Source organism: Mauremys mutica, chromosome 11 (assembly GCF_020497125.1).
Source record: "Mauremys mutica isolate MM-2020 ecotype Southern chromosome 11, ASM2049712v1, whole genome shotgun sequence".
Lineage (NCBI taxonomy): Eukaryota > Metazoa > Chordata > Testudines > Geoemydidae > Mauremys > Mauremys mutica.
In genome coordinates, this window is record NC_059082.1 from 46,105,827 (window position 1) to 46,122,174 (window position 16,348).

Genomic DNA, 16,348 nt, shown 5'->3' on the forward strand with positions numbered 1-16,348 from the left:
TAGTATGAAGATATCCCAAGCATTGCCAACAGGGGACCAGGGCACGGACAGACGGACATACACACACCCCCTGCTGGCCAGGCATTATGCATCTCCATTACCTGTTCACACCACTTTTCCCACCCTCTCAGGGGTAGTTTTATCATAAGAGGAGCATGCCTCCTCCACAGCCCAATCCAGAGTGCATTCTCCTCCCCGCTACGGAGGAGGAATTCAGCATTAGCACAGAATCCCATTTTCATGCTTTATTAGACAAGTCACAAGAGTAAAGCCAAGGAAGTAAACAGTTAATTGTTCTCTTAGGCAACAAAAGTAAGACAAGAAAGGCTAGAGCTACAGCCACAGCCATGGAAACCAGGCCAGAGCTATGGCTGCTGCCATGGAAACCAGGCCCACCTTTATGCTCTGCTCCTCTGCAGCACCTGTGGAGAAACAATAAGGCCATTAGAACTGAAACCATGGGCATTTCAGCCTTGTCACAGCTTGCAGATGCCTTACCCTGTAGTGCTTCCAGCTGATGTTCTAAGAGACCCTTTGAGCCTTGATTGAGGATGAACAATGGTCCAACCACAACATCAGCCTGATCTTCTCTCCCCCAGGAGGCACCTGGATGGAGAATGGAAGAGAAACTCACCAGTAACACCTTAGACACTGAATTTGGAATGGAGCCCCATAGGAATAGCCAGAGCTGAACCTCACAGTTTGAAGTATTTGTATGCGCGTGCACACACACACACCCCAACAGACCTTACCATGCCTGGGGGGCACATCTCTCAGGAAGCGCCTCCCTGACCATCTGTCCAGAGGGTTCACACTCCTGGACTGTCCTCCAACTAGCCCACAGTTCCCTGTCTCACAGCAGCTGCAGATCTGTCTGGTGCCTTCCACTGGAGACCAGCTGGAATAGAAGGAGGACAGTTACTCATTTATTCCCCCCTCCCACCCCACACGTAACTGCTGTAGACAGGATTTCCCACCACAGCTTCCTGAATTAAGTGAATACAGAAAAACTGTCACTGAAGGGAGCCTAGGGTGAAGGTTTTCTATATCAGAAATGCAAATCCTGCATAAAGGGGGCCCCTTCTCCAGCCACCCCACAAAAAATGATCTTGACCCTGGGCAGGGGTGGCATGTTTGTAGAAATTTTGGTGGTGCCCAGAACCCGCTCCAACTCCACCCCCCCCCCAAACTCCATCCACCACCTGCCCAAGGCTCTGGGATGGAGTTTGGGGTGCAGGCCCTAGGCTGGGGCAGGGGATTGGGGTGCAGGCTCTGGGAGGGAGTTTGGGGATGGGAGGAGTGCAGAGGGATGGGGTGCAGGGGTGAGGGCTGTGGCTGCAGATGAGGGGTTTGGAGTGTGGGAGGGGCTCAGGGCAAGAGCTCTGGCTGGGACTGGGGATAAGGTGTTTGGGTGCTGGAGGGGCTCAGGCAGAGGGTCAGGGTGTGGGGGGGGGATGAGTTTGAGGTGCAGGCAGGCTGCTCTGGGACAGGAGCCAGAGAGGACTCCCCCCACCAGCCCTTTCCCTGCTGGCAGCAGCAAGCTCTGGGGGGAGGAGCCCCCCCCTTCCCACCCCCCAGCAGCACACTGTCACTATAGCCTCACTGGGGATGAGGGATAGGGCTGCCTCCTTGCATGGAGCAGAAGCAGTGACTACAGGCAGAGGGGGGCGGCCCTGTGCTGCTGGAGGGCCCTGCCAGAAAAGGGAAGGGTTTGAGGGGGGAGGGCAGGCTCAGAGTCAGTCTGCCCTGGCAGTGGAGATGCGGGGCACTAGGACCCTGCGACAGCAGTTGCTGCAGGGAGGCAACATGGAGCTGCACAGGGAAGAGACAGTCAGTGACTCTCTGCCTGGGAAAGGCAAGCAAGGGGCAGGGGCAGCAAGTCGGGGCTGCGGGACACTCGGGGGAGATGGGGGGCCACCGGTGGAGCGAGGGGACACCCAGCCCCACATATTGCTGGTGCCCGAGCACCATGTGGGTATGGAACTCGCTGCCTATGTCCCTGGGAGCAGTTACCCAACTCCTCAGAGCACATTACATGTCAGATGTGTAATAACAGTGACTGATGTCACAGCTGACCTATCAGTCATATCCTTAGTGCACAGGCAGCATCCTTCACAACAGGGGCCCCAGCCCAAACAGTCCCTGGACCAAACTAGGTCCTATATTCAGAAAGGAAGCATGAGCCCTGCCTCTGGATCCAAGCCATGCAGTAGGTCAGATCTCCACTTTCTCATCAAATGCTCATGTTTTGTGCTCCTGCTACTCACATGTTGCCTGCTTTGTTGAAGGAACAAGCCTTGTTCAAGGCATCTGGGGCTTGTTCAGCTGCGGTGACTTTCAGGTGGCAGGTGATATAGATCTGAAGGGAAAGAGGAATAGAGGGGTTAGGCGCACACAAGGGGACACCAACTTCTGTTCAGTCTGGATTTAGAGGAAGGAACAATCTCACCAAGTCACTGGCATCTCCTGCAAACCTGAACACATCCACCATGAACTGCAGTGTGTCCTGCCTGGGCCTGGGGGATACAAAGGCTGAGGTGGTGTCATCTGATCTCCCATCCACCAGGCAGCTAGACACAAGAGTCATAGTCAATAAGGTGCTAACCATGAATAGATCCTCACCAGCTACAGCAGTAAATATCCTCTAGAAGAAGGCCCCAGCTCTTACCCATTGAAGTCAATGACAGCATAGCGGGGAGAGGAGTCCCTGTCTGGGCCCAGGGTTGCCACACAGCTGTCCACAAAGAGCCTCAAAGCTACATGGTTCCCAGTGTGGACATCAGCTTGGATATGCATGACTTCTCCCAGCTGGAATCCATTGGAGGGTCTCTCAGCGCTCCAGTCATCTGCAAGGCAAGTTCACCATGAGCACCACAGGCAGATGGTATGGTTCGCTATAGACCCCTAGCTCCTGGGCCAGCATGGAGAGGAGTTGCTGCCTTTGGAGGAGGAGATGCAAAGGGTCTGGATGGAAGACAGGCAGATGGGAATGCAAGCTAGTGGGATATCCCCACAGGAGAGAAGCCTCAAATGTAATCATACTGGGGACAAGAGAAGCTGGCTGGGAAATACTGCATGGTCTGTGGATTATTCTAGCTCTGCCATCCAAGTCTCTTTCCTGCAGTATGGGGTCAGTGGCCAGTGCCGACAGCTGCTCAGCTTTGTACTGAGTCCTAGTGCTCCAGGAAAGCTCCCAACCCCTTTGAAGCTAGAGAGTGGGTCCAATGTAACAGATATTGGCATGTCTGACTAGAGGGTGATAGGACTCCCACCTACCATTCATCAGGCGCAGAGAGAAATCCAGCCTCTCCTCTGCAGACAGGGTAGAGCTGAAGGGAACCCATGTTGGCTTGATGGCTCTGCTGCTCACATTGTCCTTCCTGGGAGAGGTAGGCCCAGTGGTTAAGACAGACCCCAGAATGGCCATGAAGTGCAAGGACAGGATTAGAATCTCACCTCACCTGGGATAGTGACACTCAACAGGAATCACAGCTGCACTGGTTCTCTGGATCACTGGGTTGCTGGCAGGAGTTGGGTTGTAGAACAGGCTTGTACTGTAGACTAGGGAGTTCGGGGTCATCTGGGAAGAGGCAGATGTTGAAAGGCTCACATTAAGATTAAAGCAGAGGGGAAATGCCAGAGAAGTTTAATGAAGAGAGTTCACAATAGCCCCATGTTTCCAACCTGCTCAGTTACACGTTTAACATTTCGTACACGAGGCAGGTATCAGGAAGTGAAGGGTCAACTCGAGAAGCAACTGAAGGGGAATTTAGAAGGCATCTAAGCTGGAAGAATTCACACTATGGGGGCCTTTTGGACATACATTGATGCCAGCTTAGACTCAGTCACACATTGGTACAGACAGAAAGGAAGGTAGGGTAAAGGGCATGTTTGAATCCTACAGCAAGTTCTGTCCCCCCCATACAAGCCTTAGTGATCACAGACCCAAAAATTTGAGTCTTTGTGCTGCTAAAGACTTGAGAGGACAGTAAATTTTAAGCTTTGTTATTTGTTAGAGGTGAATTGAGCCAATGCAAGGCTCGTGCACTAGATACACCCTATTTTGAGGGCTTTAGTCATGCATAGTGATGAATTTTTCCCCAGCAATAAGTTGTTAGTAACTATAGTATATTAAGTATCAGAGGGGTAGCCATGTTAGTCTGGATCTGTAAAAGCAGCAAAGAGTCCTGTGGCGCCTTATAGACTAACAGACGTATTGGAGCACGAGCTTTTGTGGGTGAATACCCACTTCGTCGGATGCAGTATATTAAGGCTCACAATGAGAGAGAGCAAAAACAAAACTGCAGCTGATGTAACTAACCAATCGCTCAAAATTGCCAGTGGTCCCAGCAGAGCTATACAAGAACTAGAATTTGCATCCGACCAGAGATTTTGTATTTTTGAAGAGGGGTTTTGTTCCTAACTGGAACAATCACAACCTCTTATCTCATCAGCAGATCTCAAAGCACTTTATAAAGAAAGCAGCTATCATTCTTTAGCCCCAGTGTACAGTTAGGGAAACTGAGGCACAGAGCAGGGAAAGTGACTTGCCCTTCACCACCCAGTAGGTGAGAGTCCCACTCCAGCACCACTCTGCCTTCCAGATTGGGAATGGTTAGTGAATTTGCATGTCATCCTTGTCAGCATGGGCCTCACACAAGGAGACCAGGAAGTAGACCAATGAGAGATTTGGTACCAGCCAGTCATTACAAAACATTTTCTCTAGAAGGATTCTCTCCCCCCAGCCTTTCCTCCCAGATTTTGGAGCACACAACACAGCTTACCATGCTTCTGTACAATCTACATTCCATTGGCTCAGAGAGGACTTATAGCCAGGCCCTGAGACACCCACAGCTGCACACCACCCACAGTCATCAGGTCACAAGCACAGAACTGACAGTTCTTTCAGGGACTGCACAGAACACTTCACATATGTCTAGAACACCAGATGTAGAATTATACATACAAAGCAGAGAAGTGGGCACTCTTGACACCTCCCACCCCAACATGGCAAGAAGGGGCTTCCGAGGGATGCTTACCTGCAAGGTGCTGCCACATTCATGGAGCCCAGCTGCAAAGGTCACTGTGTTCTCTGCAGCATTAAGGGACATGTACTGGCAGGCAGCTGAGCCAAGGCTCAGGTCAGCAGCTTTGACCAGTTGCCCTGTCCCAAACAGATCCCTGTGCACAGTGATCACCATCTGAGCCTCCTCACACTGCACTATGACAGGCTGCAGTGGGGACACAGCCCTGAGCTGGGATGCATCAACCCAAGCCCAGGGGTAAGGCTGAGCAAGAGAGGGCACATGGGCTTGTCTGCGAGGGGGCTCCGCCCTTGGGGTGGGTCTCCAGATGGCTGAGTCACTTCTAGAGAAATCCCAAGGATTGAAACAGGTCACCCCACTGACTGCCCAGCACAGGAGGGCAAAGCCCAGGCTGTACCCCATTCTACCTGCCTGTGGCAAACCCAGCCTGGAAGGAAACTGCTACTCTGGGGCCCTTTATACCTTGACCTAAAGCCAGCTCCCAGCTGCCCAGATAATTAACACCCTCCCCTAGACTGCAGGCAGCCGGGGCCCAATCACAGCCACTGCCCTGACCCTGGGGCAGGGAAAACAGTGAGAATCAGACCCAGCTGGCCATCAGTGGCCTGCTCTCTAAACTGTCCAAGGTAACAAAAATCCCACGCTGCCTGTTACACACAATTGTTTATAGATGGCATCAGAAGTTGGAGACAAATAGGCAGGTGCACACTGAACTGTTTGGGTGAAAAGAATGGTGATAAGGAGTGTTCAAGGTTCCTGGTGAAGTCATGGCTTGATATGACAAGCTGAAGGGTTCCAGCAGTGGGAGTTGGGTGCATCCTGGGAGCAGGATGAAATGGAAGGAGTGAACTTCACCATCGTGGCTGCCCCCACCCGCATCTCCTGGGGATCCACCACCACATGCTTGGGCCTTCCTGACCCTGAGAGACATCCTGACTAGATTTCAGAGGGGTAGCCGTGTTAGTCTGTTCAGCAAAAACAACGAGGAGTCCTTGGGCGTAAGATTTCGTGGGCTATAACCCACTTCATCAGATGCATAAAGTGGAAAATACAGTAGGCAGATATAAATACACAGCACATGAAAAGATGAGAGTTGCCTTACCAAGTGGGGGGGGTCAGTGCTAATGAGGCCAATTCAATTATCGTAGATGTGGCCCATTCTCAACAGTTGACAAGAAGGTGTAAGTATCAACAGAGGGAAAATAATTTTTGTAGTGGCCCAGCCTGTCACTGACTAGACAGGCCCAGAGAGGGATCTCCTGGCAATCACCAGAAACACCTGGACTATGAGACTTGGGTTCCTGATGTTACCCCATCCCTCGTACCCTTTTCCTTCCCTACCTTATTGCTTCTCTTTCCTCTATTTAATCAGAATCTGGAGTATGTGGCTAAGGCAACTCCTCCTTTGCAACACACTGCTGTAAACCAGGAAAGCACTGCCCTAAAGAGCCTGCTGCTGGTATGAGTTTGCCAGGTCTGAGGCTTTGGCTACACTTGCACTTCAAAGCGCTGCCGCGGCAGCGCTTTGAAGCGCTAAGTGTAATCAAAGCGCCAGCGCTGGGAGAGAGCTCTCCCAGCGCTGTCCGTACTCCACCTCCCTGTGGGGAATAACGTACAGCACTGGGAGCCGCGCTCCCAGCGCTGGGGCTTTGACCACACTGGCGCTTTGCAGCACCGCAATTTACAGCGCGGGAGAGGGTGTGTTTTCACACCCTGCTGCAGCGCTGCAAATTTGCAAGTGTAGCCAAGGCCTAGTGTGGCTGATCAGACTGTGCTGGGCCTGTGTTTCTCCAGCAGGGAGGCTGCCAATGAGAGCCAGACACTGCAATTTCTCTCTTTGCTGTCCTATCTCTGCCCTTCTCAGGGGGTTGGCTTCAGGGAAGCAGGGTTTGACTTGTAACAGCAGCAGCACCCTACTTCAAATGACTGCTTGTCTTTCCCCCAGAGAGTTACCACCAGCTTTAATCCCACCTGCAGACTGGTAATGAGGGCTTCCCTATGAAATCTCTCTGCAGCTAAAGGGAATGGGGAAGACTGTTAAAACGAAAGTCACTTAATACTTGACATTCCAAATGCTTTAACTGCTTTTCCCTTTATCACTAATGATGTGTTAAAAAGATTCTCAGTGGTGGTTGTTAGAGGGGGAGCTGGCAGGAATAACTTTACCTAAACCCCAGATGCTGACCTGTTTAATATTATAATAACCAAGGGTTTATTAACATCATCCCATGTTGGGCCCAAAACAGTACCCTTTTCAACACAACTCCTCCTCCACGTTTTGGGAAGTTGCTGGGGAGTTTTAGGAAGTGAGTGGCAAAAGACCTCTGGGGTATGTGGATGATACCTATCATTTGGGAGCTAGATTAAGTCTTTGTAAGCAAACTCCTCATCTTGCATTGGAGAATTCTTCCCTTCACCTACTGTTGTCTACATTGCAAGTTAGAGTGGCTTAACTGGGTTGCTCAGGGGTACAGACTTTTCACATCAGTGAGTGACGTAGCTAGCTTGACTTAAGTTTTATGGGTAGATCAGGCCTTACCATAAACCTGAACTGACAGAGCAGATTCTGCAGAGTGCTGAGCACTCTATACATGCCATAGGCCAGTAACAGGGGCTTGCTTTCTAGCTTTGCGTATGGTGCTTCAGTTATTTGCAGCTATTCCCACAACAGAAGAGGAATGTTACATGCCTGTGCCCACTCTGCATTAGTCCCTTTACAGTAGCTGCCACCACTGCTAGAGCAACTGTGGAATAAGTGCTAGAGAGAGTTGTAGGTGTTATTGTATTCCTTGTTGGCTTAGGGTAGAGACCTGGAGCAGGGTTGCACCTATACTGCCTGAAGTCCAGGGGAGAGATGTCTTCAAGAGGCATTCAGCAAGCACTGCATCCAAAGTATCCTGATACAAAACCAGCTGTTATCTCTACCCTCCCAGTCTGTTGGGGTGAGACCTGGCAAGCTACTGTCCCAACTATTCAGGATCCCTTTATGAAGGGCCCAGAGGGAAGAGCATCTAGGCCTCCATTTGGGCAGAAAGAGGCAGGCTCAGGCACATTGCCTGCCTATCTCCACCCCTTCCTCATGAGGGTTTCACAGACTGTTTACCAGTGGCAGCCAGATGCTTGACCATTGTTCTTCCCCAGGCAGGCAAAGCCCTCCTCAGCCTCAGTCATCTAATTTGTGTCAACTCCTGTGTAGCCCGTGCATGGTTAGTAGGCAGTGACTGGAGCTGGGCCAGTCTGACATCCCGGAGAATGAGGCACAGTAGCACATGGCTGCTGGGCCATAAGCACAGAAGAGTGTCAACATTCCAAGGAGGCTGTTGAAGGTCTCTCCCTCACTCCTCCTAATGGCAGGCACTGGATCTGCCCCCCAGAGCAAGAAAAGTTGCACTGAGTGATAAGTTAGCATTCAGGACCCTTTTCACCCTTCTCCAGCTCCTATTAGTCACAGAAATATTTTCCTCCCACCAATTTTGGCCCAGACAATCCAGCCACAGACCCCAGTCAAGATGGTTTTACTCTTTCTTGTACAGATTTGCACATCATACACAGACCAGGCAGTGGAGTTCTTCTACTTCCTGCATATGGTCAAAGTTAGCAGGGCAGCAAGGGACAGAACTACAGCCGGAGCCACAACAGCCCATCACAGTGTAATTGCAGGCTCCTCTCATGTACCTGGGGGAGGAAACCATGGATGGAAGGTTAGAACTAGAACCATCAGCTTTCCACTCAGCAGCCTCCATACCCTGTAGTGCCATCTTTGCTGCCTCTGTTTGAAACCTTGAGCCTTCAGCTGCATTAAGGCAGGGGCGGCTGTAGGAATTTGGCCGCCCCAAGCACACCGGTCCCGCGGCTCCGGGGGACCTCTTGCAGACGTGCCTGCGGATGGTCCGCTGCTCCCGCGGCTCCGGTGGACCTCCCGCAGGCATGACTGCGGAAGGTCCGCCGGAGCCGCCTGCCGCCCTCCCGGCAAAATGCTGCCCCAAGCGCGCGCTTGGCGCGCTGGGGTCTAGAGCCGGCCCTGCATTAAGGATGAACAAGGGTCCAACAGCAACATCAGCCTCTGCTTCCCTGTATTGAAAGGGGCTGAACCTCCTCCCCCCACACACACCACAACCCATTAATAGCAATTTAGATGCACCAGTTCCAAAGTGGGATGATGATCCAAGGAACAGAACTGACCCAACTCTGCTGGAATAGGGGTATCCATCCCATGCACTAAACAATGCAATGCAGGCATTGTACAGAGAACCTACCATGCCGGGGGTGGGGGGGATGGACACACATCTCTCTGGAAGTGCCTCCCCAGCCATCTGTCCAGAGGGTACTCTACCAGACTGTCCTCCAACCAGCTCACACAGTTCCCAGTCTCACAGCCTCACAGCAGCTGCAGATGTCTCTGGTGCCTTCCACTGGAAGTCAGCTGTAACAAAGAGAAGATAGTTATTTACTGTAGCAAGTTACTGTGCAGCTCTTCAGTGCTTTATTAGCTTTTCCCTACTAGTCTTCTCCACATGAATACATGTTTTAAGTTGTCACTATCAGAAACTACATTGTCTCGAGCATTGCCCATTTTTCTGGTCAATTATAAACCCTCACATATCCAAGTAATTCTTGGCCAGTTCCTAAGATAGAAAGTGTACAAGAATATTGAATTTTGCAACATCTGGAAGGGGAACAGATTCAGACTAGCCAAAGGTTCTACTCCAGCCACTCACATGTTGCCTGCTTTGTTGAAGGAACAAGTCTTGTTCCAGGGATCTGGGGCTTGCTCAGCTGCAGTGACTTTCAGATGGCAGGTGATATAGATCTGGAGGGGAAGTGGGAATAGAGTCATTTCAGGGACAGAGACTTAACAGCCCTCTTAGGTGTTGAGAGAGAGTGGGGGAAGGCATCTCACCAAATTTCTTGCATCTCCTGCAAACCTGAACACATCCACCATGAACTGCAGTGTGTCCTGTCTGGACCTGGGGGATATGAAGGCGGAGGGGATGTCATCTGATCTGCCATCCACCAGGCAGCTAGACACAAGAGTCAAGGGTCAGTAAGATGCCCAGCAAGCATAGTTCCTTATCAGCGACAGCAGTAAATATCCTCAGGAAGGGACACCTCAGCTCTTACCCATTGAAGTCAATGACAGCATAGCAGGAAGAGGAGTCCCTGTCTGGGCTCAGGGTGGCCACACAGCGCCTCAAAGCCACATGGTTCCCAGTGCTGACATCAGCTTGGATATGCATGACCACCCCAAGCTGGAATCCATTGGATGGTCTCTCAGTGTTCCAGCCCTGGTCTACACACACCCCCTAATTCGAACTAGGGTACGCGAATTCAGCTACATGAATAACGTAGCTGAATTTGAACTACCCTAGTTCGAAAACTTACCCATCCAGACAGCGGGGAAGCGAAGTCCGCGGCTCGCAGGTCGACTCCGGCAACTCCTGACGCGGTGGAGTACCGGAGTTCGACCTAGCGCTTCCGGAGTTCGAACTATCGCGTCTAGATCAGACGCGATAGTTCGAACTCCGAGAAGTCGAACTCCCCGCGTCGGACTGCAAGGTAAGTGTAGACCAGTCCTCTGCAAGGCAAGCTCTCCATGAGCACCACAGGCAGCATATGGAGCCCCTCTGGAATCTTTATGCTTCCTGCTCCATGCTCTCATTTAATCATCTGGATTAGATGTTGGATGGGTGGAAGCTTAGCTCCTGTTGAAGCGTATGGTCCAGCACCCACATGGATCTGTGGAGAGGAGCTGATTGACACAAGCGGGAATTAATGCCCTGACACATAATGGGGACCTTGCTGAGCACCTCAGCTTGCCTGAGGAGCTACACTGAAGTCAGACTACCCAAACGTGGGAGCTTGGGCTGTGTCCCTTCACCACCCTCCACTGACAGCCCCTAGGGGGAAGGAGAGGGCTGTGTGACAAACACTCCCCCACAGGCATAGGGCTCACTTGGCAATCATTGTGGTGCATCCAAATCACGACTCCAGGAGGCCCCTGTGCAAAGGAACCACCACCTACCATTCCTCAGGGAAAAACTCAACCTCTCCTCCACAGACAAGGTAGAGCTGAAGGAGACACAAGTTAGTTTGATGGCTTTGCTGCTCACATGGTTCTTCCTGGGAGAGGAAGAAACCTCAGGTGCTCAACTTGCTCCCATGGACAGGGACTAGATGTGAGTGATAGGGACAGAGCATCTCAGGCACTCACCTGGGATAGTGACACTCAATAGGGATCACAGCTGGACTGGGTCTCAGGATCACTGGGTTGCTGGCAGGGGTTGCCTGGGTTGCTGGCAGGGGTTGTAGAACAGGCTTGTGCTGTAGACCAGGAAGTATGGGGTCTGGAGAAAGGCAGACACTGGCGTTATTACATGAAAACAAGACTGCCAAGGTTCGATGGGCTGATTCATATTAAATTAGAAGTTCAAGGCTTTGGAGAGTGCTAAGATTCCAATGATTCTTTAGTGAGAGCCAAGGGGGACATAGGAGGAAGAGCTGGTATCACAGGGTGATTGTTTAGGACAGAAGAGTTACCAATACACAGATAGCCTGACACTCAGTGAGAACAGCCTGCAGAAGGAGAGAGAGAGTGGAGAGTAAAAGAGAAACTCTACTAACAAGCTTGTTTTCACTATTGCTCCTGAGCACTAGTTCTTCTGTGCAAGCCATCAGTGCTGTTGCTACAGGCTGGGTGGGATTGAGAGGTGACTGTAGAAGTAGTCCGGGGGGGACGGGGGGACAGAGGTGTCACATTTTGGGAGCTGGTCAGAAAATTTCTAGCAAGTATTGTCAACAAAACATACAGTTTCAAAGCCTATGCATTTTGCAGAGACACAGTGATTTTGACAGGAAAGATACCAGAGGTCTAAGAGGGGTTTGGCAAATAAATCAAAGCCTGGCTTTTTCCACCTGACAATTCAATTTCACAGCAACAGGCAAAGGTTGTGTTTTGTTAATGCCAATACGGAAAGATGGTGACATTTCAAAACCTCAGGAGTTGTCACTCTCCATCCAACACTAGCTGAGAGATTTCTTGTCTGCATGCAGATGAGGGAAGAGTTCTCATTCTAGCTCCATTCTTATGGAGACACAGCCCAACACAACTGACTTCCTGCTTGTTTTGTGCTGCAGCATATGGCCCACTAAACTCAGACAGGAAACCAACACCCAGGAACTGCAGCTAGGCCTCCAAGGGGGAAAGACAAGACATACTCCACCCAAGTGTTGGTGCCATTCTCAAGGCAGAAAGAGCTTGGGCAAGATTTGAATCAAGATGCATAGCACAGAATTGGACCTCCCTTCAGTCCAGACCCCAACATCAAAATGGAGGTAAGCCATTAGTCTCTGCAGCCACCCTCCTCCATACACCCTCCTCCTTCCAAGGTAAGCAGAGCTACTCCAGGTACACTCCCTCAGAAGGGGACTGTTTGTAAGTAGAGCGTCTCTCTTCCACAAGAAAAATGTAGATAGCCAAGGCTACAAAGTCAACGCCACAGATATAGGGACTCCAAAGGGTTAATGGAGGCACCATAAGGCCAATGCAGGATGGGCAAGTGTTCATCAAACCCATTGTGGGGACAGTATTCAGGTCAGAAAGGATAGGGCCCCTCATCTGACCCATTGTGATTTGTGCAGGGATTTCTGCCTCCTGGCAGTCAGTGCCCGGCCTACAGCCTTTGGGAAGTTCCTGTGGAGATCTAGACAATTAGTGGTGAAAGTCTCCAATTTGGACAATAAATATGATGTGTGCATAGAGTTAATAGTCCCTTCCCTGACTGTCTAATCCAGGCCAACATTTAGGACATGGCTACATTGTGGAATAAGGTCTGTTCTTAATAGAGTAGGCCACGTTTTTGTATGAATAATTTGTGTGCCAGAACATGCAAATTCCATTGATTCACACCTATGTGTGAATTTGACATCAATTTCCTGACTAGTTTTGGACAAAATATTGGGGGACCTTCTGTGCTATTCCCAAATGTCCAGAGAAGGAGGAGATACTGTGTCCTTTATACCCTCTATTCCACTAGTTAGAGCACTCACCTGGTATGTGGAAGGTTAATTCCAGATATGGAAAGGGGATTTGAACGTGGGTCTCCTACACTGAAAGAAATTGCTCTTCCCCTATTAATCTCGCCGGTTGAAGCTGTTCCACTGTTCATAAATACTTGACTAGTCATTGGGCCAGAGGGTAAATGGAAGACTGATTCTCCAGCCTGGTGGTTAGGACAGTTCTTTGGAATGAGGGAGAGCTCTGTTCACATCCTTCAGAAACCAGAATAAATGGGCCCCATTATTTGTGAGGGGGATCAGCCCTGGGGGTGGGTCTCCAGGTGGCTGAGTCACTCCTAGAGAAATCCTAGGGCCCAATTACACCCACTGCCCAGACCCAGGAGCAGGGAAATAAAGAATGGGAATTTGTGCCACCTGGGTCAGTTCCCACTTTTACCAGGGGAAGCTCCTGGCATGCAGGAGGGAGTTCTAGGCAATTCAATGGCAAAAAACTATGTTACAGTAGAGTTATGTTGTTTGGGGGTCAGTCATCCCAGGCAGAGTGTGGATTTAAGCAAAACTCAAATTTCTGAAACCCAGGAAATGCACAGCTCTCCCCTCTTTCCGCAATGCCCCAATATGCCTTTACTCTGCCAACCCCACAGTTGCTGAAATGTACAAGCTCTTCACCTCCTTTTACAACCCATTCACTCTCAATCACAGACAACTTTCATCAAGCAACATGAGGTATTAAATATTTATTGCACAGATGTACAAGCATTTGGACTAGTAACATTAACAGCGGGGTGTTCACCAAAGGCAGTGATGTTGGCACATTCCCTTAAACTACCCAGGCAAGCATAGAATGGCTGCAAAGAAACCCTCTCATGGTTTTTTTCTTTATTGGTACATAAGGCTAAGATTTTGTCATGATTATTTTTAGTAAAAGTCACAGACAGGTCACGGGCAACGAACAAAAATTCATGGCAGCCCCGTGACCTGTCTGTGACTTTACTAAAAATAACCAGGGGGCAGGGTTAGGTGGGGTGAGGTCTGACAGGCCGAGCCCCCAGCTCCAGCGGCCGCAGCCACAATGGGACGCACAGCCCTGGCTCCAGAGCTGGCTGCAACTGTGGGGCAGAGGCACACAAAGCCTGCTCCAGCCAAAGCCACAGGCACGCAGCCCCTGCCCCAGCCCCAGCTGGTGTGGGGGGAGTGCATGGCCCTGGGAAGCTATGAGGGGGGCACATGGCCCCAGTTGCAGCCCCTGGCAGAAGCCACAGGCAGTGAACATGTCCTTATACTACTCTCAGTTTGGCTCCCCAATGATTTAAGGGGTGACATGCACTACCTTGGGTAAAACTGGACTGACTGAGGCCATTTTGAACCCACATCACATCAATAGTTTGATCACTAGCTCTGCACAACAACAAAAACCCTAAAAACCTTTTGGATTTTTTCTTGGGGAAGGGGAAGAGGGAAGGACTAATATCTGCACAATCCATAGCTCAAATGACCCCAAATTTGGGTCACCAACCCTACCCTGGATTCCCCCTGGTCACAGCAAATTTCAAAGTAATCTGACCAAGTGTGTCGATTTTATAAGGTCAACTTTTAAACAGAAGTCGTGACGCAACCTTACCTATTGTGGGGCTGCCGAGCCACTGTTATTAGATTCAAGTCTCTAATGTGGATTATAAATGTCATTTGTGTGTGTTTTTCAGCAGTCTTTTAATAGATCCATAGGTCCCCAGGCCAGAACAGACCCCTGTGGTCATCCCATCAGACCTCTGTAGGACAGTCCTGAATGAATTCCTGTTTGAACTAGAGTACATGGTATAGAAAACCATCCCATTTTGATTTTGAAATGACCAGTGATGGAGAATCTAAAGCCCAGGCCAGGTGTGGATGTAGGGAATCACTGCACACTGCTGGGATACCAGGCAGCACAGCTTGTTAGTCAATGGGCCAGACAGAACTCCAGGACCTTCGGGGTTGTCAGCTTGGGCACCCAAACATCGAGAGACCCAGGCCTTGAGCTCTCTGTGCTTTAGCTATCTGTGAAATGGAGATACAGATACCCACCAGCTTCAGGAAGTGTTCGGAGCACTATGGCTCAGGAGGATCTGTATGCATTCAAAATGGTATTACCTGTATCTTCCCAATATTACCGGTCAAGCGAGATGTAGGAGGGTTAAACAGCTGGCTGTGAATCACTGGGCTCCAAGGGGTGAGGCATTGGTCTGGGATGCAGCAGGCCAGGGTTTTCACTCCATTTCTGATAACTGACTCTGTGAGACATGCAATAAGACATTTACAAACTGTCCTATCTATATAATACTGATAATTATTAGACATGGCTATTTCACTTCACTCTTTTATAGTACAGATCAAATAAATGTCCTATCTAATTTATAAGATCTAATGGGATCACAGTCCAATGTGTTATGGTTTGGTCATAGAACAGAGTTTACAATGGGGACCCTGGCCCAGATTATCAAAGGCATTTAGGCACCTAACTTTCATTGATTTCAATGGGAGTTAGGCACCGAAATACCTTTGGGGATCTGGGCTCCTGTTCTTATCCCTTGTCCATCCACGGTAACAATAACCATTCTCAGCACTTCACACGTCAAGGTGCTTTCTCAACTAACTAATCACTGACTTTTGAAATTTCTCATGTTTGTTTTTCATTCTGTTTGTCGATCCTAAAAATACTTCAAATACCAGTCTGAATCTCACCATCTCTCCCAGCTGTTCTGGTGACCAGCCTGTGAGGCAACATGGATTTGTCTTTTACCTCTGCATTTTGAATAGAGCTGAAATTCACTCAGCTGTTTATATTTAACAAAAACATTACTTCCATTTATGATTGTCACATCATACCCATATTCCTTACAGATATATGCTTATGATATGAATATGGCATAACTAAGTTGTATTTTATGTAAGATGGGTCTTGTGAGATATCATTGGAAGAGTCATGATTTACCAAATATGATTATCCTATTTGTATGCATGTATCACTGCTGTATCTGAAGTTACGAATATAAGATCTGTATCAATTGCAAAAGTGTTTGCATCTGGGAAACACTCACCAGACAGTAGGCAATCAGCCAGAAGAATCAGCCATTAGGAAGAACAATAAGACTTTGAAGATACTAATCTCCCACCTTCCTGAGAAGCTTCCTGGGTTGCTGCTTTGACACTACAGGGTCAGGTGATCGTGTCACCTGCTACTAGACCCCCATCTTGGGCTTTCAGTGTTTTTCCATTAAGAGTGGGTGGCGGGTCAGACAAAAACAAAA

At 49.7% G+C, this 16,348-nt stretch overlaps 1 protein-coding gene and 1 pseudogene across 1 annotated transcript; both read right to left on the reverse strand.

Moving 5' to 3' along the window:
- LOC123343569 (zona pellucida sperm-binding protein 3-like) lies at positions 1-5,491 on the reverse strand. The gene is made up of 9 exons (XM_044978712.1): positions 5,040-5,491; positions 3,462-3,580; positions 3,277-3,380; positions 2,669-2,846; positions 2,450-2,570; positions 2,268-2,359; positions 753-898; positions 499-606; positions 1-422 (listed from the first exon to the last, which is right to left on the reverse strand). The coding sequence occupies exons 1-9, from the start codon at positions 5,445-5,447 to the stop codon at positions 334-336; spliced, it is 1,365 nt and encodes a 454-aa protein (XP_044834647.1). The 5' UTR covers positions 5,448-5,491; the 3' UTR covers positions 1-333.
- Positions 5,492-7,691: 2,200 nt separating this feature from the next.
- On the reverse strand, positions 7,692-11,717 carry LOC123344096 (annotated as a pseudogene).
- Between the last annotated feature and the right edge of the window lie 4,631 nt (positions 11,718-16,348).